Source organism: Vulpes lagopus, chromosome 12, assembly GCF_018345385.1.
Source record: "Vulpes lagopus strain Blue_001 chromosome 12, ASM1834538v1, whole genome shotgun sequence".
In the NCBI taxonomy this organism is placed as follows: Eukaryota; Metazoa; Chordata; class Mammalia; order Carnivora; family Canidae; genus Vulpes; species Vulpes lagopus.
In genome coordinates this window covers 24,410,736-24,438,115 of record NC_054835.1, presented here as the reverse complement: position 1 = coordinate 24,438,115, position 27,380 = coordinate 24,410,736, and the positions used below count along the sequence as shown (strand labels likewise).

At 38.4% G+C, this 27,380-nt stretch overlaps 1 protein-coding gene across 7 annotated transcripts in view; it reads right to left on the bottom strand.

Annotated features, from left to right (window-relative positions):
• Positions 1–27,380, bottom strand: part of ACACA (acetyl-CoA carboxylase alpha) — a 294,471-nt gene that overhangs the window by 122,376 nt on the left and 144,715 nt on the right. For 5 of the 7 annotated variants that reach the window (XM_041723740.1, XM_041723744.1, XM_041723742.1 and 2 more), the window contains 6 exons: positions 24,078–24,202; positions 16,391–16,504; positions 14,863–14,976; positions 13,752–13,841; positions 12,096–12,214; positions 668–691 (listed from right to left, as the gene is read on the bottom strand). In XM_041723740.1, coding sequence (XP_041579674.1) covers positions 668–691; positions 12,096–12,214; positions 13,752–13,841; positions 14,863–14,976; positions 16,391–16,504; positions 24,078–24,202 — 586 coding nt within the window. The remainder of the gene's footprint in view (positions 1–667; positions 692–12,095; positions 12,215–13,751; positions 13,842–14,862; positions 14,977–16,390; positions 16,505–24,077; positions 24,203–27,380) is intronic. The other 2 variants (XM_041723738.1, XM_041723741.1) reach the window with 1 other exon arrangement.

The window sequence follows — 27,380 nt, the reverse complement described above, 5'->3', positions numbered from 1 at the left end:
CTTGCTTGGCTCAGAAGCAGAAGGAACTCAAAATACCAAAATATCACGTATTATATTGGCCTGGAAACTTCTTCACAGGGCTACACACATCAAAACTTAGATATAATTTTCTAATGTTAATCTTATGAGTCTGAAATAAAATTTGACTTTCACATCTTTGTAACGCTTTAGAGAAGTAGCTAACAAACTGATAAAACATGAGATCAGCTATTCCTGTGTTTGCATTCTTCTAAAAGGAGAAGCAAACTTGAGAAACTAAAAATTGAAAACAATTGTGAATAATTTGCCAGGGTAGGAGGAACCTTAAAGGCTTCAGCCCTCCACCCCACCCCCACCAGAAGCCCCAAACTAGACAGAGAATGTAGTGAAAGATGTTTACAGCAAAGGTGAACATCAGGCAGACAACTTCCCTAATGTATACAGCTGGATGAGGAGAGCTTCTCCATGCTGAGGCTTTTCAAGTGTTGCTTTTTGAAAAGCTGAAGAAAAGCTGAAGACATGTTTTTCAAAGAAAGAATAATTTAGTATGTCCAAAGGGGAGCTCAGGACTCCCTAGCAAAAGACAGCATATTACTTTTCAAAGGTAGTGTTATTTTTTCCCCGATTTCACTATTCTAAGATACAAAAAAGGTGCTTTTAATTGGAAAAGAAACTAAACATACGGTACCTGTTTAGCGTGGGGATGTTCCCTCTGTAATTAAACAACCACAGTTAGTTACTGGTAGGTTAGTGAAAGCCATAATAAAAGAATTGTCAGAGCAGATACAGACTGGTCATGAGGTGCTCCAGTCTGGCAGCTCTGGCATTCAGCAGACATAATTAAGTGCTCATTACCCTTCAACCCCCAGGGTGCCTGCAAAGAGGCAACCTCCTGACCTACCTCACCACAGCAACTGTTGACAGAAAGGGCTGAAATGTATTTACCATGGATTTTTAAAAAAATACTTCTATTACAAAAAATAATGCAGAATAGTGATAAAACACAGGCTCATGAAAATTAATTTAAGTTATATGGATATGTTATATTATCTTAAGCTTCAACATGAAATGTCATTCTTGACAAGATTCTTACAGAATTTTCTTTCTTGTTCCTATTTTACTGAAAATTTAGTAAGGAATTCCAGAGAAGTTGATTCCACAGCCCCTCCTACCTTAACTGCTTTTCTAGGATATGAGGTGAACTCACAAAGTCTCCTCCAAAGAAAAGTAGCCCAGAATCTAGATTCCTAGCTATCTCTTCTAAGCTTTTTAACCAGGCTCTTCCTCCCACAGACCAGGGAGATAGTGAGAGATGGTGGTGTTGGAAACGAGGGTACTCCACACTATGGGAGCTTAAAAAAAACAAACCAAAAACACACCTGAAAATAATGTAGGAATGTAATGATAAATGATTCTACAACTAGAGTGACTCTGTTAAAATAAGCAATTTATACATTTTAAATTAAATGATCTTAGAGTCATAATGACTTTTTAAGGTTGTTGTAAACTCAAAAACTCTAGGTCTCTCATAACTAAAATCATACCTAAATTTGGCTAGTCTTAGGATTTCCTGACCAAAAATGTGCCAAAATCATGAAAGAAAGATTAGGCAAGAATGGAAACTGCAAGGCAAGTCTCCTGCATTCTCTTTGGTCTTTGCCACCAATGCTTTTTTCCCCTCCTTAATTTGGCGTAAGTCATTTTCTCAAAAAAAAATTCTTATTTTCAATGTTAAAAGGGCAAAGTTATACTTACCACTCACAATTTAGGAGGAATCTAAGGGCATTGATTGGTTGATATCTTAACCTTCTAACACTCTTTTATCAGCATTTAATCATTGTTGGGGTTTTCTGGCACACACAGGACTAAATGGGCAGAACATAGTGGGTGGTGCTGATGATATGTGGGAAGGAGGAGAGAGGGAGGAAAATGATGCACTTTTCATGGCAGTGAAAGGAGCAGAATAGACTGAGCTGGCCATATAAATAAAAAGCTGTGACATATCACTGCACACAAACTGTATACCTTGTGTGATTTGTGAGTAGCAATGCTCTTTGCATCAAACCTGTATCACAGAGCAAATTCATAAGGCAGCAAGAACAACCTGAGTGCAAAAACCTGCACTTTTGCTGCTTGGATTCTTTGAGCCTCTCATTCAGGGAAATGGGTTTCATTTTATAAGAGCTCCTTAGCTATAATGCACAGTGGCCATCCTTAACAAACAAAAGGTATGCACAGGTTCTAGGGCAGAAGCAGTTGTAACTAAGCAGAAAACTAACAGGAAACGCTAATGAGACTATAGGAAAGTCTTCTTTTGAGATATCAAGGATTCTAAAGAAAGAAGACAACTGCACAGTCTACCATGAACCTCAGTTCAGAGAGAAGAATCCTACAACCACAGCAGTCTCAGGCTCCAACCATTCACAGGTTTCTGGAATTTGGAAACCAGTATAATCTCTCAAACTGCTAACCAGTTTTTTAAACTAGTAAAGTGGTACCACTGTTCTGTAGCTGCACTATAATCCTTCGGGAGTCTTCACAGGATGAGGGCCAAGTCTGCAGCAGAAAGGGCCCAGATTGAGAAGAATGTCCCCAACAAAAACAAAAAGCTGGCCCTTCTTCATTAGCAACTGTCAAACCTCTACTAGGGAGCCCCCTGCTGCTGTATTATAGGAACCTGCACCATCTACACAGAACGGGGTAAGAAGAGTAACTCCCAACATCTCCAGTGTTCAACAGAATGGCCCCAAATCATTCAGAGAAGATTTAAGTTTAGATGCAGTTTATCCTCTTGGGCAGAATAAGAATCTGTGTGGCTGCACAGGAGATGAGCAGGGTAAGAAGGATCAACTCTATCACCAGGTAAATACTTAACAATGTCCATAATGATCATTTGTATATTCTGTTGCCCTACACAGGGTTGATCAATTTAAGAATATGACCAGTGTGGGATACTGCACACTACTGTGACACACTAGAGGCCTAGATCCATGGTCTGCACAAAGATGAACAACCAAGGAAGAGATTGTAAGGAGCCATATATTCCATTTACAGAGCTTTTAATAAAATAGAATCTACTACATTTCACTACATACTCATCATGCAAAAATAGTCAAACTCTCCATCGCTGATAAGGCAGTCAACTGCATTTTCGAATACATAAGTGGGATATAAATTCACTTCTCGGTAGACATTTGCCATTAAAACTATTGGAAGCACTTATCATAATGAATCTTTATTCACGGGGTTTTGATAAATACTGGAATCGTTTTCCTCCCAGCACATTTGCTCCATTTTGCAGATATGATAACTGAGAAAATAAAGGGAATAAAATTTTCCAAGGATGCTGCTCAACACAGTGTCATAAGCCAGATTCTAGACTTAGCATTTTCTCATCTCTGTTCCTGAGGCTAGCATTCCACATCAATATAGACTAAATTTAAAGAAGGACAAGAGAAATCCTTTGAACTCTGAGGTTCTTGGCATTAAGTCACCTCTGATTTTATTGATCTGCCTGCACAGAATGGCTGGAGAGCCTGCTTCAATATGAATGCAAAGTCAGAGTTGCTGCCTGCTAGCTGAACCCTCTTTATTTAAGGAACACTGACTTCTCTGGCAGTCACAAGTTCTCTCAGCCTTTTACCATCCCTTCCAGCTGAATTTCATTTTGCTCGATTCTAGCTGGCCCTACATAAATCTTTTATCATAAAAACGCTCCCGATTCTTTTGCCTTCTAACTTAAAAAAAAAAAAAAAAAAAGACCCTATATGAAAATGATGGGGATGCATGCAAACAAGCAGTGGTTACATCAAGCTGTGACTGAAAGGCAGTATAGGGCAAATCTTTTGAAATAAGGCAGCAAAGCAGAATCAGAAGAGGTCGGCTGAATAACCTACTAGCAGTCGCTAACAGCACTGCCGTAAGAGAAAGAGCAATTTGGCTGGCTGTGACCAGTGGTGGTCTCCTTGTGTGACTATATTTCTGCAGGAGAATCCAAATCAAGAGCTGTAAAATACATGTGAACCATGTATTTCTATTGGCATCTCCCCTACCACCTCCTTGCAGTTCAGATGCCCTGATTCCACTATAGAGCTTTCATTTACAATAAAATGATCATTGCTTCATTCATTTGCTGCTCCTTCAAAGCCCCTTCTTTGCTCTGCTGGAAGGTTTTGCTCTTTTTGAAACAAGTATGCCAACAGAGCTACAGCATATTACTGTTGCCTGCTGTATAATTAGCTACAAACCCACAGCACAAAACTACAGGGATTTACAGGTGCCCTGGATTCTGCTTTTCCTTTCCTCTGGAATCAGCTAGTCTTCTTTGACAAGAAGGGACCTTGGGCTACCCTAATGATATATTGAGAGTTTTAAACCCGGCTCTCCAATCTTACAAGTCTAGAGTGCCAAAATAACACAGCAGAGACTAGAAGCTGAGCCATGGATACAGGAAAGCACTTTGGTAAGCACTTAAACCTGCTGAGAATCTTCTCTTCTGCCAGATGCTTGCATCTGATCAACAGACTACCCTGAATGAAGGAAGCAAGCACTGTAGGATTTTATTTATTTATAACTCTTTATGGCCTGCTAACTACAACCAAATGCTCCCACTGCTAAAAAAGCTACAAGTTGGATGACTTTTGAGTATCTCAGTACTATCCAAAGAAGGCTCTACTCTCTGGGTATCAGATTATCAGAATTCTCAAGAATGGCTGCAGGATGCTCATTAGTCACATGGAGGTTTTCTGATTTCTCAACTTCCTCAAAACCCTCTTCATAAGAAGGTCCAGAGGCCACTCACTGGCAGCTAAACATTGAAGGTGCCAAGCAGCCTAAACGCAGTCGTGACCAAAATATGTGCTATCAGGGGAGAACACAGCCAACCTCTTCTGGATGTGAGACATGTGCAACAGAAAGTGCCTGAATCAAAACATTTTAACACAGAAGGCCAAGGTCACATGGAGCTAACAGCAGGGAAGATGTAACACAACTTGACTTAACTGAAGCATGGATTTCCATCTAAGAAATAGGTGGAAATAAACACCAATAGGTCCTCACCCATTATATATGTACAGAAACATACAACAAAGTGTACTTCTACCTCCTGCATCAATTGTGATGCTTCTAATTTGAATCACAGATTAAAAAATTTAAAAAACTATGTTCACTAATGTGTATTACTTATGAAAATCATTTGCAGTTTTAAATTTCACACTCCCAGATTACTCTAAGATACATAGTCACAGAGTTCATGGGATAATACTTTACATTCTATGAATATAGCTATATTTAAAAGATCAGATACATAGACTGACTAAAGAACTTATTTGCTTTCAGATTATTCTGAGTTACTTAATGTGCCCAAAGCAGAGTGATATCCTACATGTCAAATGATTCCATGAGTTGTCAAAATAAAGGCATTCAGAACAAAGCTTTAGTGTAACAAGATTTTCCATTACCAACACCAAAGAGTGATCAACTATGGTTTGGAATGAGAAAAAAGACAAACACACATATCCCTAGGGCTCTAAACCCTGAGCCTCACTGGCTGAAAGAAGAGAAAAAGGAATGCTAAATGATAGAGTCTGGGCTCAAGGATCAATCCATGCAAAATACTGGTTGAATTCACTAAAGACCTGGGCTGATGGAATCTTAGACAAGAGAAGTAAATCCTGAAAGTCTGAATAATAAGAAAATGTTCTTTCAGTGCATACCAGCTGTTCTAACTAGTCCTACACTAAGAAAATGACTTAAAAAACTAAAACTCACTCGCTACTTGAAAAACAATTGCTAACTGATTACAAGGCACCTTTAAAAAAAAAAAAACATATAAGGGGCACCTGGCTGACTCAGTGAAGCATGCAATTTTTTTTTAACTTTATTTATTTATTCATGAGGAACACAGAGAGGCAGAGACACAGGCAGAGGGAGAAAAAGGCTCCCTGAGGGGAGCTCGATGTGGCACTCTATCCCAGGACCCTGTGATCATGACCTAAGCCAAAGGCAGATGCTCAACTACTGAGCCACCCGGGGTACCCTGAGCATGCAATTCTCAATTTCAGGGTCATGAGTTCGAGCCCCATGTTGGGTGTAGAGATTACTTAAAATCTTTAAACAACAAAAAAATCCTCTCCTGTCAAAATTCTCATGCAATAGGAAATAGTCTTTAAACCTCAGAAGAAACACAAACACACACATACATGCAACACGTATATAGGTTTCCTATTATGCTTAAGTCAGAAATTTTTCTGCAGTTCTGTTCAAGTGAAGGGAATTTAAGAAGAAAAGGGTATATCTACACCAGGAGCTTCCCTAAGTGAAGCTCTAATAACTGGATCCTCTGAAGACCTGGAGATGTCAAATAAGTTGTAACTACAGCTTCCAGAAAAAACTTCCACGTCTTAGGTACAAGATCAAGAAGATAACATAACTTGCCCTGACTGAAGTCTACCTAGCAGAAAGAATGATACAAAAAGTCATAGGGATTATAGAAAGAAACTGTTCAGTCATCTTTTTTGTTTTAAATATTGAGAGTATCAGAAAAAAGCCCACTGCCCAATTATATTGAAACATACAGTAAGTAAATGTCAAGCAAAAGTTTCAGTCAAGCAAAATGAGTAAGCCCTAGAGAGCTATCATACAACATTAAACCTAAAGTCAACAACAACATACTGTGATACTTAAACATTTGTTAAGAGGGTAGATCTCATGTTAAGTGTTCTTTCCACAATAAGTTTTTTTTAACAATTTTTTTAACAATTTTTTTTTAAAGTATTTATTTTTTTGAGAGACAATGAGCAAGAGAGACCACAAGTCAGAGGAGCAGGAGAGGGAGGAGCAGATTCTCCGCTGAACAGGAAGCCAGATGTAGGGCTCAATCCCAGGAGCCCGGAATCATGACCTGAGCCAAAGGCAGTCAGCAAACCGACTGAACTACCCAGGCACCCCTCCATGATAAGTATGACGGAAAATACGTCATATTTTCAAATATGTCAAGCAATACAAAATCCCATGATAAATTTAAACAAAAATAAAAAGGCATCAAACATGTTGGCCACACGTTAACTGCCCAAGTGTGCCCCCCAAAATGGTGTCTTCTCCCTTCTTAGAGGCTGCTCTCTACTTATTTACAATGGAACTGGCTTGTGTTTTGCTTACTTCTCTAAAAATCAAAACACATCCCAATGGGACACGTATCTAAGGCATTTTTCAGAAAAAATACTCTGCTGTCGTCAGTTTGCAGAGAGCCATGTTCGTCCCAACCCACAAGAGCTAAATTACTAGTCAAAAATAAACTGGAGGAATGGAATTCCACCAGGTGATTCCATACACAACAAGAGACTGTAGTCTTGCTTTGGTAACACTTAGAAAGATACTCACTTCTAAGGATTGCTGGACAAAGTTAGTCTACTTCAAACAAATGCCTAGCTAGGAATGTGAAAACCAAGCAACAGGAAAGAAAATGCAAAAATTGGTTTAAGAATGTATCTGTTTTCTCCCCCAAGTATTTTTGGTTTGTTAACCCCAACTGGGAAAAATACTGTAAAAGTTTGTTTTACATTGATAAGTAAAATATGTATATTCATATGCTTGCCCTCTGTTCTGAGTAATTTTTAAAGATTAAATTTGGTAGTAGAATACCTATAGTTTCAGGTGTGGAGAATTCCTGTAGCTACTAAGAAACATAAGAGGTTTTTTGTTTTGTTTTGTTTTTTTAAATCCATCCCAGGGTGGCGCAGTGGTTTGGCGCCTGCATTTGGCCCAGGGCACGATCCTGGAGACCTGGGATCGAGTCCCACATCGGGCTCCCGGTGCATGGGGCCTGCTTCTTTCTCCCTCTGCCTGTGTCTCTGTCTCTCTCTCTCTCCCTCTGTATGACTATCATAAATAAATAATTTAAAAAAAAAATTAAATCCATCCCAGGGGCACTACCATTAACATAAAATAAAGAGGGCTCAATGTGATTGTCCTAATTAATTTTTGGTCTAGAGTTGAAATGTCTGTGTGGCTGGGAAGTGCTTGAAATATGACTAATGTGTATTGAGACATATTATAAGTAAAAATACACTCTAAATTTCAAAGACTGAGTATGAAGAATGAAAAAATATCATTAATAATTTATTTTATTACATATTGAAATGATATTTTGGATATGATGGGTTAAAGAAAATGGTGTTAAACATAATTTTATCTGTTTCTTATTACCCTTTTAAACGTGGCCAACAAAAACTAGAATTTAACATATGTGGCATGTGTTGTATTTCTATTGGACAGCTCTGGTCTAGCAGTAGTGATCTTTATCATTCAGGTGCTCATCAGAATTTTCAAAAAGTGATCCTCTGGAGTTTGATTCAAAATAAATCAGAATCGGGATCCCTGGGTGGTGCAGCGGTTTGGCGCCTGCCTTTGGCCCAGGGTGCGATCCTGGAGACCTGGGTTCGAATCCCACGTCAGGCTCCCAGTGCATGGAGCCTGCTTCTCCCTCTGCCTGTGTCTCTGCCTCTCTCTCTCTGTGACTATCATAAATTAAAAAAAAAAAAAAAAATTTAAAAAAAAAATAAATCAGAATCCTGGTATTCGGTAGATTAAAAATATTTCCTAAATAATTCTGAAAATCATTAATCTAGAGGTTAGTGGACATAATTGTGTCCTTGAGCCTTGTGAGATTGGGAATGGAATAGACAGATCATCTCCTGTGACTTACTTCTGTAGAATAAAAACCAATATGCTCATTGCCTACTTCTTCAAAACAGTAATAGGAAAGAATACTACTACTAGAGGTAGGAAAAAGTTGGAACTTGCCTCAAAACTAGTTAAAATTAAGAGACCCTCGGGTGCCTAAGTGGCTCAATTGGTTGAGCATCCGACTTTTGGTTTCGGCTGAGGTCATGATCTCAGGGTTGTGGGATCAAGTCCCACATCGGGCTCTACACTGAACGTGGGGTCTTGCTTGAGATCCTCTATCACTCTGCCCCTCCCCCCAGCTTGTGCGCACTCTTTCTCTAAAATAAAAATAAATAAAATCTATAAAATTTAGAGACCTTAGAATTCTTTTATAAGGTAAATAGACCTACTGTTAAGAATTTGACAGGCCTTTGTCCCTGGTTCCTTGGAGAGAGATTCTAAGTCCCTACAATTTCTCAAAAGAAACAGAAGTATCTTCATTATTCATGAGCCCCAAGTTTATGCTAAGAGATGAGATAACTAAGGACAAGGGCTGCTCTCTAAGAAGACCAACCATGTGATTAGAGGGTTGGTAGCTCTGAGCCGCTGGACCTCTGGGGAGGGGAGAGGGATCAGAGATTGAGTTGAATATAATTTGTGATTCGATCGTCCCACTATAATGAAACCGTGATAAAAACTCTGGACACTGAAGCTAAATAGAACTTTGTAGCTGGTGAACATACTGATAGCTACAAGAAGGAGTACCTGATTTCAAAGAAAAGAACAGGAAAGCTCTGTGTTCTGGACCTACCCAGACTTTACTCCGTGTGTCTCTTCATTTGGCTAGTTCTGATATGTGTCCTTTATAATAAACTGTGTTCATACGTATAGTGTTTTCTGATTTTTGTAAGTTGTTCTAGTGAATTACTAAATTGGATGAGGTCATAGGAACCCCCAAATTTTTAGCCAGTTGGTCAGAAGTGGTGACCTGGGAACCCCACTTGTGGGCCTACCTGAAATCTGGACAGGTTTTTAAAGAACTGAGCCCTTAATTTGTGTTATATAACTCAAAGTGGTTACTGTCAGAATTGAATCACAGTATACCAGTTGGTGTCAGAATAAGGTCATAACTTCAAATTGTAACAAGAACATTTGTAAGAAAATATAAAATTTTATAAAACTAAATTGAAGTAGCAAATCCATAATTTAGCAAAAAACTTATACTCTATAATGGAATATTTCATTTGGTGATTAAATCTGATAACACAGTTTACATTCCTAAACTAACAAAAAGACTTTAGATCTAAAAAGGCATTAAAGCAACTTTAACATTTTTCTGGTTTTCACAAAGGCTGTTTTACCTTTCCTTCTTTACTTGTCCTTATCTCATCCTTGCATCTCTACTACTAGTCTACTGCTACCATTACTAACAATAATCTAGCAGTTTATATTTTATATACACACAACCACGGAAGACCGGAGAGAGAAAATAGGATCATAGTTCTGTTCAAATCTTGTCTTTATCCCTAGGGATGTGTATACCTCAGATGTTGGGAGGGACAAGTAGCCAAATTTCGAAGCTGTATCAGGAATAACCAAGATTCACATCCTTGAGATGGAAAGGAGAATAAGATTTCTCAACAAACAGTTAAGAACTGTTTCTCTCATTTTTCAGTCAGCTTTCCTTCACCAAACTGGATATGTATCCTCAAATAAAAAAGTAGGACAGGGAAAGCAATTCAGAAAGACAAGGGGAACGATGAAGAGGGAAGGAAATCAGAAGCAGCTCTGCAGCCTGACTACAAATCACTGCCCACAGGGAAGAGGTAGTAGAAAGCAGGAATAAAAGGAGAATGTCCTGAGAATCACAAAGAGCATTAAGTATAGCATGTAGTTCTCTACAATTATTCAAGGAATGCAGGAAAAGAAAGAAGACCGAGTGCTGAGCCCATGTGTGCCGTGAGTACTTCGCCGCTCGCTGAAGGACAACCATTCGTTTCTTGAAAATGAGATTCTGAAATCCGTGGAGGCAAAAATGTACCGAGGGATGCTTGCTAAATCAAGGATATATGCTTTTCTCTGCCAGCCATAAGGTATTTTTGAGGTAGAGATGTGAAAGGATCTTCTGAGACAAAGAAGAGAAGTACTTCTTCTGAAGATGCCTCTGCTCATCTGCTGACCTCTGCTGGATCAACAGTGGCATCCAGTGGCCAAAAGTCTCAGCACAGACTTCTTTGTCTCTAGGAAAGATTTCTATTGCTTTGGGTGAAGTAGCAATTCAGAACAAAACCATTTCTGTTGTCTATAACTAAGGATCCCCAAAGACACAGTACTTTGTAATACGAAGTGAAGAACCAAAGGCCATAAAGAAGAAATGGAGGTGGGGGGCAGCTTAAGATTGGCTATGGTATTTATATTTCCTATGGTATTACTAAAAAGAATGAAAATACAGGAGGTGAGGAATATATGTGTGTGGGATTCCTGTTTTCACTGCCTCAGAATACTTTAAAAAATAAATCAGTATTCAAGATAAAGTATTTTCATCTTAAAACCAAAGCAATACTAAAACAAACTGCTGTATATATGTTTTATTTCTTAAAGGGCCTGGGATGGGAAAAATAATGGTATTAGCATGGCTTAATTATATAGTTTAGGTGAATTTCAGTTTGCTTCTGAGGTGTGATTTTTTTTAAAACCGATTTAAGTTTCAACTTAATCTATAGCAAATATATAGAAAAGCATTCCATCCAAGTTCTCTTCTTTTTTAGGTACGCTCCAATGTGGGGCTTGAACTCACAACCCCAAAATCAAGAGTCAGATGCTTAACTGAACAAGCTAGCCAGGTACCCCACCCCCACCAAGATATTTTCGTGTTCCAACTGTTTGACTTACACTGGCTAAAAAAGCGATTTTCTGGCAAAGTCTCGGCAAATAAAATGCCAGTAAATTCTCACTTAAAGAAAAGAACTATGTTTCCTCAATGACATAATATAAGCAAACATGAAAATGCTGGAGTAATCTTCAAAAAATTTTTTTTAAGATTTTGTTTTTTATTTGACAGGGAAAGAGAGTGACGGAGCGCACAAGTAGGCAGAGAGGCAGACAGAGGGAGAGGGAGAAGTAGGTTCTCCACTGAGCAGAGACCCAGACCCAGGACTCGATCCCAGGACCCCAGGATCATGACCTGAGCCAAAGGCATCTGCTCAACTGAGTCACCTAGACGCCCCTCAAATTTTTATCTTAATTAGACTATACTTCATTTCTCCAGGTCAAAGACTAAAAAAAAAAAAGCGGGTACCAAAAGGCTCTACTCTCATGATTTAAATTTGTTCATTTTCTGCTCTATGTTTCTAGCCAAAACCAAAAATGCATGGAACTGTCATACATTACACCGCTTAGCTCTCCTGATACATCCCTAGCCAACTCAGATGCATGCCCCAGCTCAAACTCACCTATTTGGATGAGATGTGGGTAGCATGAATTGGAATTCCACCACACAGGTGTTGTCCTTAAGCTGGCGATGTTGTACGCTGTTAAGTTCATAGGCAATATAAGCCCTTCGAACATAAACCTGGTTAAAAAGTAATCCTCAGTAAATACACTTCAAAAACAAAAACAAAGACATGCTTAGCCCAGGAAAGAGTGCTGAGAAGAGGTATGCAATATGGAAGGAGATTCTGAACATAAATAATAAGTTGCTTTAATTAATAAAGTTGCAATCTTAAAATAAGGCCCATGACTATAAACGGAAATAAAACTATCCTGCCTCTGGCTGGGCCATAAACCTTTCACACTAACCCATACTCAGAAGAATGTTTGATCATTAGTAAAAGCAAGGATAAAAGCAACTATTAACTCATTGTGCACAATAATTTCAACAGCAGATAAAAGCAAGCAGTGAGGAAAATGAGAGGTACTGATTGTGAGCCACCTGAGGAGTGAAGGCAGACAACAGAAATAATTGTTGTACAGCTCAACTATTTTATTATCCTGTACCTTTGTTTTCCCAAATTATTTTAGATTTATATCCCCCAAACCTAGGCAAGAGCAGTAAGGCATAATTTGACATCTCACACAAACTAGATTGACTCAGGAGTTAAAAGAAACAGCAACAGGCTCCATCTCAGCAAAAACCATCAGTTTGGCCTTGTGCACTTCACAGCCAATTTGCCATGCACATAAAATGCTACACGGGATTCTACCATCATGTGAGGTATACAAGGAGATTTCTCATTAAATGACATGAAAGCACTCTAAGACACTTAGACTATTTTTAAAATTTGGTATTTACTGAGTAGGATACATTACACTCTATCCACAGAATACAAATAAAAAGTAAGCCAAAGGAGCTTGCAACAGATTGTAGTGATGGCGTGTTACACAAAATCATCTAAAAACATTTCTTTCCCTTTTCTCCATCTTCAAAAAACATCTAGTCAGCAATTTTACAGCAGTATTCAGGGCCTGCAATTTTTGTGCTTAATGAGGTAGAGTGCTGTGGTGGAAACAGAAAAGTCTTTGAGTCAGATTGACTTGGGTTCAAATGCAAACTCTTCTGCTTATTATCTACGTAAATGTGGATAAGCCACAAACTGAGTCTCACTTTCTTTTCACTTCATCAAGTAATGGTAGGGTTAAATGAGAAAAAGAGTAATGCACCTAAAGCACAGTTCATTAAATGTTATTACTTTCTTTCTCATGACAAAATATTTCATAAGAGCTGCTTGAAAATTCAGAATATAACTAAAATCCATTTTATTTGGCCCAAGTCACAAAATGGTACATGTTCTGGTCAGCCATATATTTTTTCACTTATTATTTTATAGGAATCCTAATTTATTATGAAATGAGAGTATTCAAATACCTGGAAAGTAGAGACTATTGAAAAATGCTGGCAGCTATTTTCCTGTGATTGGAGCCCAGAAGTGGTGATTAGTTCAGCTGAAACACTTGAGTAAAGCAAGTGTTTGTTTCAGAGGAAGACTCTAAAGCACCAAAGAAAAGGACTTAAGGCCAAAGAAAAAGGTCTGATACAATAAGCAAATGGACAGAAGAAATCAGCTAGAAAACAAGAAAAAAGGTCACATCATGTAACTATGGAAACTTACCTCCAGAGCTGCCATCCTCACTACCTGGTTGCTGTGATAGAAGAAGTTTGGTAGGACATCAAAAATAGATGTTTCAGACAAGATGAGTTTCTGAAAGGTATAGAGACAAGCTTAAACCATTATATCCAAAATAGAACCATTTCAGTGGATAATATGCAGCATTATGAAGCTCTTAAAATAACCCAAGAATTCTGTCTACAAATGACCTATATGAACTTAACCTTCTTTGTGCCCAACTTCCTTAACTTCAAAATGAGGAAGATATTCATACCTAGCTTCATGGGTCTGTTATGAGCACTAGGAAGAATTAATATATGTAAGTTCTTAAAAGTAATGCAGTAACAATGTATTATATGCTAATATTAAGTGCTAATGACCATAATTAATATCCTTCCTGACATACATCTATACTCAACCTCTCAAATATTGTCTCAATCCTCCACTATGGTAAAACCACAGATTTAGACGCCAGTTGAAATCCTCTATTTCAACTATGAACCAAATAAACAAAAACATCTTTTCCCCTTCTCTAGGTTCCCCACAAGGAAATATGACAGAAAGCCTAGAGATTCCCTTGGCTAGACAGAACAATATTACTCTCATTTACAAGTGGAAAAACAGAATGTCATTCCTGAAAAAAAATGACGTTGTCAAAACAGTAATAACAATGTCTTTCCAATTAATAGTAAAAGTAGCCAATATTCTATAAAATTGGCTCTGTATAAAGCTTAATACTAAATATCATAATAAAATGAAACTTAAGTGACTTTAGTAGTTTCGTCTCTAGAAGACTAACAACTACCTATTTACACATCTGATTCTATTCAACCAGTGCAACCACTTAATTCTAGCCTAGAATTCTTTCTAGACAAAAAGCACAAGAGGTAAAGATTTCAACAGGACACTTCTATCAAGGCAGGCCTATTCAATTTTTAAGCTCAACCACAATTCTAACAGCATTTTTATGAGAAAAATATTATAAGTATAAATCATTTTATAAAATCAAGGCATGAAACTTCACTACAGAGAAAATTAAAATAGATTGATTAAATCATGCTTGGGAATAAAGGAGACAAGAGAGCAGAGTGGTAGAAAAGAACTATATGTATACCTGCAGGTTCTCAATGCAAAACTGATGTCCATACATGTCAATAGCTGAAAGGAAGATAGACTCTACTTGGTTATGGCGAAGCTCATATGATGGCAAATGGGAGGCAATAAGAACCTAGAGTGAGAGCAAAATAAGAGGCATAAGTTCCTGAGGGAGTGATTATTCTAGCCTCCTATTAGGCAGCTCTGATACAAAAGCAATAAATATAAATCTGTAAGTGCAGGCATCAAAGATAAAACAGAGACCAAGTAAAACAACTTCTAGGTCCTGTAACATAAAGCCAATGCCACCAAATACTGCATCTCGGTTGACTCTCACCATGATTTGCGTTGTGGGCAATTTCCCATGGGGGGGGGGGGAGGAGAGAAAACAGCTTCAATCAAGTTCCCTCGGTGCATGTGATTTACCATTGCAAAGCTGCTGGTCCTGGGGACTGCATGACTAGCTGTTAATTGGGAATCAAGTCTGGCAGGCAGCAGCTGTGGGGAAGGTGGAGGCAATAGAGCCAAGGCTTTTGCGCAACTCTGAAGTAGAAAGGACCAGGAAAAGCTGCTCTGACAGCCCCAGGTATTTGCTATCATGGAGAAGGTGTCGGAATATAACGCCAATGCACGTGAGGAGCCATGTCACAAACACACAGGGACACGGTGGGACCTGAATAGTCTCAGCAGGTCACTGAGAGGTTCAATAATTTTGAGTAGTTCAGTGACATGGATACAATTGTGGAGAAAGCAGAAGGTCACTGAACAGCTTCAAATGCTGCTTCCTTGTCAATGCCCATGCACTGAAACACAAAGGGAGCACCACTTCTTGGCTTCCCTGCTGAAACCTTTTGGAATGGAAATGAAGACTACAGGGTGAAACTAACCGGACTTCTCTAGGGATGTTCTGATTGCTAGCACCTCGGATTCACTGCATTATCTTTCTGCTTTCCCCACTTGATTTTTTTCCTGCACACTTAAGTTTACACCTACTTCTAAGGTTCCCTTTGGGAAGTGAAAAATATTGAGTTTATTGCCATCCCTTAGCTTCCTTTCCTCCGTATGACTCTAGTTTACTATCACAAGGCTATTTGGAATTGTAGGGAATGGTAACAGAATTTTAAGGGAGGAAAAGACTTCTATTATTTTAAAGATACTCAACATTAATGTTTTCCTTTCTCTTTAAAAAACACACCACATGAGGAGCTCCCTGGGTGGCTCAGCGGTGCCTGCCTTCAGTCCAGGATGTGATCCTGGGGTCCCTGGATCGAGTCCCACATTGGGCTCCCTGCATGGAGCCTGCTTCTCCCTCTGCCTGTGTCTCTGCCTCTCTCTCTCTCTCTCTCTCTCTCATGAATAAATAAATAAAATCTTAAAAAAAAAACACACATCACATGAAAACATCTGTTCTGAGGGCAATGAGAAGACATACATAGAAAATTGCACGATCTTTTTGTAAGGCAATCAAGTAGAAGTTCACTGTTTCTAAGACCACCGAATCTATAAAAACCATTTCTCGCCTCAAGACAACCAACACATGTCCTTACCTGGCGTGCTCGAAGTGCTACTTTGGCATTGGTGGTTTTACTGAGTTGAGTTAGCTCTGTGAGAATATTCAGCAGCTCATCAGTGAGAGTAGGGTCCCTACCGCACAACTGATCCTAATTGTTAGGGTGAAAAAACATATACACATCCACATTAAAAAGAACTGCAGCTAAAATTTTGAAATATGTTTACCAAAGTAAACATAGCTGGATACAATGAGAGAATGCAAACTTATTTTTTTTAATCCCAAACAACGCGGTATAGAAAATCCCAGAGAAAACCACTGCTAAGGAGAAACCCAAATCCCTCAGTCATTCGTATTCAAAATTCCTAGTGAATTTCTTTACAGATCAACATTACACTTTTAACACGCAGAAGAAATCATCTGAGACCATTAAAAGGGCCAGGGTAAAAAAATCACAGATTAGGCCTAAGAGTTTTAAGAGGCTTTAAATAATATGAGGACTAAAAGCTTTCCTGTTCCCTCTCCCACTTTTGGAAAGAAGGCAGAATAAGGCAAAAGGAACCATTCCTGGTGGTTTTCATTCCACATGCCAAATGTTCAGCATCCCAGGAGGGTACAAAACAGAAACATAAGAACAAATTATTCATTTAAAAACACACACTAAACAAACACACCATCTCATATGCTGACAATTCTATACCCGAAATCATTTATCCTCTTGCTGCACCAGGAATCATTCCACAATAACTAAACATGGTGAATCCTAAAATGGATTAGAGAGAAAAACCAAGCTCCTATTATCCAGCCCATGGGCTTATTCAATTGGGTCCTTCCTCTCCTAAAAGTTACAATTTGTTAAGAAAAAAACCTATATCATATTTTGAGAAAAATGTTTTCTCAGTGGAATATTAGTTTAGTCCCTAAATTAATACATTATCCATGTAATTTTCATCTAAGCTGAAAAAACTGCAGGTGTAGTTTTTATAAATATCTGTTCTTTTTTGAAATTTACAGTTATTTATAGAAGTTCTTAATACCATACCACATAAAATATACACGGCATAGGCAGTTTCCTCTACTTGCAGTTTGAAATAACTGCCATTTTATTGTAGCAAATTTTTATTCTCCTTCTACTACCAATAGGATATAAAAGATGACCAGATCCACCAAGGCTTCCTGTTGTTGTTGCCTTTTAATTTTCTTCCTACCTTAATTATCAGCCTTTTTCCTAAAGAAAGGATCTCCATTCCATACTTACCTTCCTCATCTCAGGGATGTTCTTTATAGTCTTATCACCAACAGTATAAATAGAAGCTTGAGGCTTTCAGCTTTTAGGGTAGACATGCATGTCCCAAAACACCTTTTCTACAAACCCTACTACCTTCCACATCAAAGAATAAACTTTGGAGTTTTGGAGTACTCTGCACCACCATGCTGAGAAGAAGGCTTCTCAAACATTTTTCTTCTCTTTAAAATATTTGATTTATTTATTTGAGAGAGAGTGTGTGTACAAGCTCTCACACACGCCCAGCAATAGCAGAAGCAAGAGGGAAGGCAAGGGAGAATCTCAAGCAGACTCCCCAATGAGCAATGAGTGATGAGATCATAAACTGAGCCAAAACCAAGAGTTGGACGCTCAACCGACTGGGCCACCCAGGTGCCCCTTCTCAAACATTTTAAAGCAGGAAATACTTTCTGGTTCCCAATTCACCAATCAGAGGTCTGCTCCAAATGTCCAGAGTCATAAAACACATAATGGGATTTATAGCTAAGGAAGTGCAAGTATTATTTTCACCTGTTGAACACAGGAAATTCTCTGATCTGAGTGGGAAAATTCACCTGTTTAGTGCAGGGAATTCAATTATCTGAGAGGGGAGGAGAGAAGCAGCTGATAGGTTGACTATATATCCAGGATTCATTGAGCATGGAGTCATAGACCAGAGGGCCTCTTCACCTCTCCTAGGGCATAAAAAAAAAAAGGAGGGAGAAAATGCAACTAAGTTGCATCTTTTATGGAGAGCTAATAAGGAGCAAAAGAGAATTTCAAAGGACTATATAAAATTACCATAGACAAAACCACTGGAAGACAGAAGAACAGACAATTAACAGTGGATAGGGAAACCCAGACAAGTTTTTCCTACCAAATCCCTCTTTTCCCAATGCTCCTAATAGAGAAAAATATTCCTTTCTGAGGTACTTACTCCATTCATCAGACTGATCCTCTGAAAGATTTAAAAACCTAACGGTGTCCTAAATAATAAAATTCAGCTACTCTACAAACAGCCAGACCCAAGTCTCAAGATCTAACAACAAAAGCCAACACAACAAAACAAAAACACTGGCTACCTACTTGTATCAGACAAAACAGCCTTGTTAAGGAATGTTCTCCCTTGAAAGGAAATCCAGGTTTACCTTTTGATATTAAACTAAAATACATACATAAAAATAAAGCTATTCTCTTGCCTAACTATAGATGACATTCTAATAACACACAAAACCACTTAAAAAAAAAACTACTTTTTTTTTTTTTGTTTTGTCTTTCCACTATAAGAGAAAAGGAAAAAGAGGGGTAGGGAAAAAGAAACAGTATCTGAAAGAAAAGTGAACTATGAAGATTTAAAAAAAAAAATAACTGGGAAGTAATTATTCGCTCACAATCAACAACTGACAGTCTTCCCGGGCTCCTTGTGATAAAGTACAGAAACCAGAGCTTTCTGGGATGTGAAGCATCAAATACAGTTATCAATAAACCACTACCTCCATTAGTCTATCCTGATTTGGATTTTTCATTCAAATATTATTTTCTCCATCATCATTATAAGAACTTAGAAAAAGACTGGCGGGCAGCCCAGGTGGCTCAGCAGTTTAGCGCCACCTTCAGCCCGGAGTGTGATCCTGGAGATCTCGGATTGTCCCATGTCAGGCTCCCTGTGAGAAGCCGGCTTCTCCCTCTGCCTGTGTCTCTGCCTCTCTGTGTGTGTGTGTGTGTGTGTCTCTCATGAACAAATAAATAAAATCTTAAAAAAAAAAAAAGAAAAAGATTGGCAATAGAAAAGAAAAGATTGGCAATAACCTTCTCAACCTTCTCTTGTCCTTGACCTGAGCAATGTTCAGGTCCTAAAATAAACCAAAATAAACCACCAAGGACAAATGACCATTCTATTCATCAGAACCAACTATGTGAAGATACAAACATCCAGAAGGGAGTTTATGGCCCTCTAGCCTACAGACAGGCTTCCTTTGGGAAGTCCAACATTACCATCTAATTCTGGTCAACATTTTGTAACAATGACATTAAATGGTGACTATGTCAGATGTGTTTCCTTAATATAAAGAGGTTCTTTTAATGAGCCTACCTGCTGAATCTGGGATTACAGGTTACCTGCATAAATTTGTAGGCCAAAGTAAACATAATTATTCAGTAATGGTTAAGGTTGCTATCACACACTTATTTATGATATTTATTCTTAACCTGGATGGTGGCTAACTGCAGGGAATATTTCAGATTTGCAGAAGTATAACAAACATGTTTAAGTGTCAAAACCATAGCCAAAGTTATGCAGATGAGCCCAGTATAATCCAACTTGATCTTGGCATCCTAAGATTTGAAGGCAATTCAAAACAGAATGTGACTAATGTGTAATGCTCTCAAGACATTAACTACTGTTCAGCTGGATGAGACACTAATCCCCAAATCAGCAATGGACTGGTAGCTTCTTGCAGTCACAGCTGGACTTTTTGATATTCCAAGGATGTCATGGGACAGGTTAGTAAGACATTATTAATATCACCCTTATTCAGTAAAGTTGGGTTCACTGAGAAAGATGACTCCTTTATTTATACATTGGACAAAATTATTTGTAGTCATGTTAAGTGGAAGAAGGAAAGGCTCCCCATCTAAACCAAATCAGAGGCTCACGGGCATGACATTATTCCTAAGGAATATGCTTTATATCATGTTCATGTGGATGATACCAGAAATAACATGTAAGTGGCGGGAAGACTACTCAGCACAAAGGTAGCTCTACTAGATACATTAACCTGTGATCTAGATAGTTACAAGGATGTTGATAATTTTTATTGGTGCCAAACTGCTTAATTTGGCTAAACAATTCCTTAAATAAGGGAGCCTGAGTGGTTCAGTTGGTTAAGCGTCCAACTTTTGATTTTCAGCTCAGGTCATGATCTCAGGGTTGTGACATCAAGCCCCGCTCATGCTCTTTCTCTTGAAGAAGAAGAAGAAGAAAGAAGAAAGAAGAAAGAAGAAAGAAAGAAGAAGAAGAAAGGAATCTCCTAAGTATCTCTAAGTAAACATATACAATGTTCTAGTTTTTCCCTATGAAATTAAATTTAAGAAATAAAAAGAACTTTCAAAAAGTAAATTTGGTCTTCCAGACTTTGGTTTCAATCGAGATACCATGTTCCTCCAAATGGAAGAAACCTGATAGGACTTTCACGTTTTATTTAATATTCTGCTTTCCAGATAGGGTGAAAGATTAGAACAAATTTTCTCAAGAGTCCATACGGCAAGTTACTATGAGGCAAGTTAGGCTGATATGTGGAGGGGATGAGGGCTTCCTTGGAGCAGCCCACATCTTTTAACACTGATTCATAGAAGCCTGATTGTCTTGATCCCTCCTTCTAAGTTCAAAAGCCCCAGAAATCATCATCTAGCTCAGCAAAGCACATCATCAACAATCCTACTTCTAGAAAGCAAAGACTGAAATGCCAGGCACATAACCATCAATCAGGAAGCCAAGGTAAGCAAAGAAAGGGGAAGTGGGAAAGAACACAGAAGCTGGAGAATTCAAATGCTAGGTGATATCTGTAAAAGACCATCAGACCTACGGAAAGAGTGATTCAAACCAGTAAAATGGCTTTTACTAGCCACCAACATTAATGCAAATGTGGGGTGGGGTAATGGCGGTGAAACCTAACCATTAACAGAAGGAAAGAGGAAACCCACATCTGGTATTCAGTAATATCAGATCAGTAGGGAGCACCTCTCGAGCTCTCATTCCTGCTGCATAGGACATGGCTAGCTGGTCCTCAGCTCAAGCATATCAATTAACTTCTTGATTTCCAAATCTCTAGGATAAGGTAAATGCAGCTGATATTTCAAAAGAAATTCAATTATATGAAAGCCTACAAATCCTACTTTGTTTACTGAGGTGTTTTGTTTTGTTTTGTTTTTAAGAAAAATGTGAAATGCCAAAATAAAGGCCAAATCCATCTTTCTGGTTCACATCTTCAACCTTTTCTTCCTCCTCTTCCTCCTCCCCTTCCCTCTCTCCTCCCCATCCACCCTATTCATCCAAACCCAAACACTAACAACAGCTCTTTTCTCCAAAGAGCTCAGCCTGTTGGAAAGAAAGTTTGGGCACTATCCATGCAGGTAAGAAGTAATCAGGATGACAAGGTGGGGAAAAAAGAACAGCAGCAAGTCAGAGTCCCATTGGCTTCTGCCTGTCCTGACTGGCAAAAGCAGAAAGCAAAGCCTCAAACCAGTTCTCTGACAGGGCCCAACGCCTCGGCAGCACCCCCCGTGTAATTACACACTTGAGTGACTGGACTCTGAAGAAAATTGAAGGCCTGAGCTCCGAACAGCTGCCATTTTCTCTCTCCATCACACCAGCGTGATTACTTGAGAAATGAACAGCCCCGGCTCAAAGCTACTCCAGAATTCTCAGAGGAAATATGGCTCCGTGTTCCAATAATGAGATTCTTAAGGCAAGCGTTACTTACAATCACTCCGCAAAAGGAGCGAGCCGAGCCCCTATATCTTACAAATTAGAATTTAAGAAACCCAGCGACAGTCTTGGACGATCATTACTCTTCTGCTGCTCCAAGGATTCTGGGCTTTGGTCTATTTTTAGTGCAGAAAACTGTTAAGTCCTTAAAAAGGTAATCATAATAAAATGAAAACTCACCATCATTACCTCCCTAAAAAGGCAAATACACCCCATTTTAAGTCCAAACTGAGATTCTTCCGCTCCCTCATTACCCTTTTCTGCCAAAAAGTCCTATCCAAATGAGAATTGGCAATCCTTGTATTGAAATTAAAAACAAAAAAACAAAAAACACAACTGGTCAGATTTCTTGCTTCTTTTGACTGAGGAAAAAAAAAATCAGCAAATTGCCATAGATAATAGCACTTCTTTGCTAAAACCTGTCACTTGCAGAAGTTGAAATATTATATACTGCTGATATATATATATTTTTCCTTTCAAATGCATCTTCTGATTTCCCCACCATCTAGGGTAGCAAAGGTAAATGAACTCTTCCTGTAATTACATATTTTTAGAGGTGGTTATTCTAAACAAATGTCATATCCTTGAGAGTTAACCAGCTACACAGATACAAAGCTGTGGCGCTGCTATTAACCAGAAGCATGAGCTAGATAGTTTCCCTTTATTCTGAACTATGAAATAAAAAACAGCAGTGATGATTTATGTTTTTTTTCCCCTCCAAGAAGAAATGATGGAATTAAGGTACCAAGAGTGCCAATTTCACAAAGGGACAAGAGAAGAATCTAGGAGTAAAAAGGTACCTCAGTCCCCAAAAAAGACCAACAGGCCACAGCCAGTCAGCTATTCACGGGGTGGGGGACTCTAAGAATAATTCTATTGTTCTCCAATTCCTAGAACTAACTCAACCAGAAGAATCTAGGGATGAAGGACTTAAAATCATCTTTAAAAATCTGTAAGTCCACAGAACTTCTACCCACGGTCAAATGTGCATTAATTCTAATCATATTTACTAGTCTCACCTCTATTTCCCACTGTCTAATTCTCATATTATGAGGTTATGGGGACAAAAGCATGTATCCACTACCAGTACAAGACTCTGAGCTCAGAGTTTCCACATAAGTAAAAGAGAAAGAGACCAAAGAAGATGCAGAATAAATTTAAATTCCTTTGGTGGAGATCATCCTTGGGTGGCTCAGCAGTTTAGCACCTGCCTTCAGCCCAGGGCGTGGTCCTGGAGTCCCGAGATCGAGTCCTGCATCGGGCTCCCTGCATGGAGCCAGCTTCTCCCTCTGCCTGTGTCTCTTTCTCTCTCTCTGTCTCTCGTGAATAAATAAATAAGGGGAACCCTGGGTGGCTCAGTGGTTTAGCACCCGCCTTCGCCCAGGGTGTGATCCTGGGGACCCGGGATCGAGTTCCACATCGGGCTCCCTGCATGGAGCCTGCTTCTCCCTCTGCCTGTGTCTTTGCCTCTCTCTCTCTCTCTCTCTGTCTCTCATGAATAAATAAATAAAATCTTTTTAAAAAATTAAATTTCTTTGGTAGAAAGGGCAGTACTTTTCTCACGTTGCTTTTTGTTCTTAAGTTTTGGGACATAGCCATTGCTGATATTCATGGAATAAACAAGAGTTATTATGACAAAGTACACTGGCTAGATAAGACTAAATTTTAAAACTACTCATGAGTGACAGCAGGACTGGGGAAGCACAAGGCATCTCTAAGCAGAGTCAAGGGGTCTGAGTTCCTGTGCATGGCTGCATACACAATAGCCAGAATAATCCTTTCCTGACTGGAGCAAGTTCCTTCAGGTCAAGGACAGAGGTAGATGTCAGAAACTGTTCACCTATAACCCAAGCACCACTCACCCCCAAATTACAAAAGACAAGGAACTTTTCCTCTGACCACAGAACCTCAGAAGGAGAAATGCTTCCTTCTTATCATCAACCATCCTTACAAGTTCTGGAAAATGATACTCACAATAAGCATTGTGACCAGAAGATTCTTCTTGGTTACTTGAGCATGAGAGAAGATATAGTTCAGTACAGTGTTCATGTCACTCTTGTTCTCTTCTCGAAGGGCAAACACACATTTGTCATAGTGACCTGCAAGCAGCAAAATGAACTGGTCTTCATCCACGGACAAATGTTCAATTGCATGCTATTTGCTTGTTTTTTTAATGTCTATGATTCACCTGATAAGCAGTGAAAGGAAACATCTTAAGAATTTTCTTGGATGGTTTTGTACAGAATTGGCAGTGAGGTTTAGTAAAAGAAACGCTAGACTAAGAGTTAAGCAATCTGGTCTAAGGCCTGGGCTCAAAGCCTAGCTCTGTTACCAATTTCCTATGGGCTTCTTGGCAAATTGTTTTACCTCTCTGAGCCTCATTTTCATCCCTCCCCCCAAAAAGGGTGGAGGGAAAGTATGTCTTAGAGACTGGGAGGTTGGTGATAATTCCAACCTCTCACTCTTACTCTAAAACTCTCTCATTTAGCTTCCTGGAATGATTTCCTTAGCAGAGAGGGTTCTGTTGCTTAAAAAGAAATGTCAAAATAAATTAATTAATTAAATAAAAGAAATGTCAATACCATTAAACTCGATGATCTTTAAAGTCTGTCCCAGCTTGAGATTCTGTTTCATGTCTGACTCACTGAAAATGTTTCACCCTAACTCTGAGAACAGTTTTAACTCAAAAATAAAACCGTACAAACTTATCAATATCTACAAGAGGCTACTATTTCTGAAATCAACATTTTGCCCTATAGATCCATGAAACAGCTAAGCAATGCCTAGGCTTCCAAATCCAAACTAAGGCACAGATCAAGGAGATCCTTGCATTAAGTCAAAATATCCATAGGAAAAGTACAGTTATGCATATTTTCACTGACCCTTCATAAGGCCACCAGGGGCAGGTTAGTTCTGGCAAGGAAAGCTATGCTTTGCGACAGAAGCATAAGCTACAGGTTTACTGTACTCATATCTACCATGGTATATAATATTCAGTTCTTTAGAAAACAGCTTACCAGAGAATTAAATTTCCAAGGAAAGGAGAATTAGTGTTTGAATAGTCTCAAAGTCAGAATTTTATGAAATCATGAAAATACTAAAGGATTATCACCTCAGTTCAGATTCTATATTAAATTACAAACTAGAACAGTTTGACTGGATTACCATGGATACCTAGACTACTGAGTACATTCAATCAGGGTAACTCAGCTCTGTTTTAAATATTGGAGATTGACATAAGATTTTTTTTTTTCAAAATGAAACTAAATACATTTGAGTAACAGTGGGCTACAATATTTAAGAGCTGACAATTTCATACAAGACCCATTTAGAACAAAACAGAAGGTGTCTGGAAAGTGGTTATTTATAAAAATTCATACTTTTCCAACCAAGACTTAGCTTTGAAGATACAATAGAAATACATTGTGGTAAAGGGAATTACTAGAACCAGGAGAAATAAAAAGACTATTTATCCAGAAACAGCAGAAACAATAAGCAGAAAGAAAGCAATGATACCAATTTTCTCTTTTTAAAAACTTTATTGTGAAATATACATACAGAAGAATAAATCAAACCCCGGTAACTACCATCTATCTTAGAACATATTTTTTTTTATCTTAGAACATTTTTAATTATCTTTGAGGGATCCTCTGTGCTCCCCTTAAAAACAGCTACTAAGGGATCCCTGGGTGGCGCAGCGGTTTGGCGCCTGTCTTTGGCCCAGGGCGCGATCCTGGAGACCCGGGATCGAATCCCACATCGGGCTCCCGGTGCATGGAGCCTGCTTCTCCCTCTGCCTGTGTCTCTGCCTCTCTCTCTCTCTCTCTCTGTGACTATCATAAATAAAATAAAAAAATTAAAAAAAAAAAAAAAAGAAAAAACAGCTACTAAGCTAAAATTTATGTTACTTGTTCTTTTGCTTTTCTTTACATTTATCCCATTTATCTCTTAACAAAATTCATCTTTTAGTTCATATATACAACTTGGTTCATCTACTTTCACTGCTGTATAGTAATTCATTTTAGGAATATACTAGATTTCAATTATCTATTCCACTTGTGTATATTCAAATTGTTTCTGGTCTTTTTTGCTATTATGAACAATGCTATCATGAATAGGCCTGTGTACATCTCCTTATATGTAATAGTTTCTCTAGAGTCTATTATCTAAGAATAAAATTGCTAGGTTGAAGAGTATTTAAAAAGTTTATTAGGTCTGACAAACGTTTCCAAAGTGGTTTGCACTTTGGAAATTTGCACTGTCACTTACAAAAGCAGTGTTAGATGATCTGACTTTTTAATTTTGCCAAACTCATTTATGCTCCTCACATTTTTCTAATTACTAATGAGCTTGAATATCTTTTCACAAATGTGTGGATCATTTGTATTTTCCCTTTTGTGAATTATCTTTTGCCAATTTTTCTATGAGGCTGTCTTTTACTTATTTACTAACATCCTTTGTTAGGTACAGGCTTTATAAATACCTTCTCCTACTTTATGGCTTATATTTTCAGTCTCTTTTCTTTTTTTCATGAATAGAAGCTCTTAAGTGGGATCAACTTAATCAAGCTTTTCCTGTATAGTTTGTACTTTGTCTTCTATGACAAAATCTTCTCTACCTTGAGGTCATAAAGCTATTCTCCTACAAATTTAGTAGTTTTGTCTTTTTAAAACATGTTTAAGTCTTTAATTCACTAGGAATTGATCTCTGTTTATATGGTTTAAGGTAGGGATCCAATTTCTTTTTTTGGCTTTGCAAATAAATAAAAGCCATTGTAGTAGTATCATTTACTGAAAAGTCTATCCTTTCCTCATGATCTATAATGCCTGCTGTGTTACAATGTAAATTTTCATTTATACATGGGATCAGTTTCTAGGCTATGTTCCATTAGTCTATTAATCTGTCCTTACACTAATATCACAATCTCTTCATTAATACGGCTTTATATTAAACCTTGATATTTGATTGAACAAATCCCTCCACCTTGTATTTCTTTAAAAGTATCCTGGTTATTTTTTTTTTAAAGATTTTATTTATTTACTCATAGACACACAGAGAGAGGCAGAGACACAGGCAGAGGGAGAGGGAGAAGCAGGATCCATGCAGGGAGCCCGACGCGGGACTCGATCCCAGGTCTCCAGGATCACACCCCAGGCTGCAGGTGGCGCCAAACCACTGCACCACCGGGGCTGCCCAAGTATCCTGGTTATTGTCAGACTTTTTTTTCATGTAAATTTTAGAATTAGCTTGACAAATTCCATGGATATTTCCTAGCAG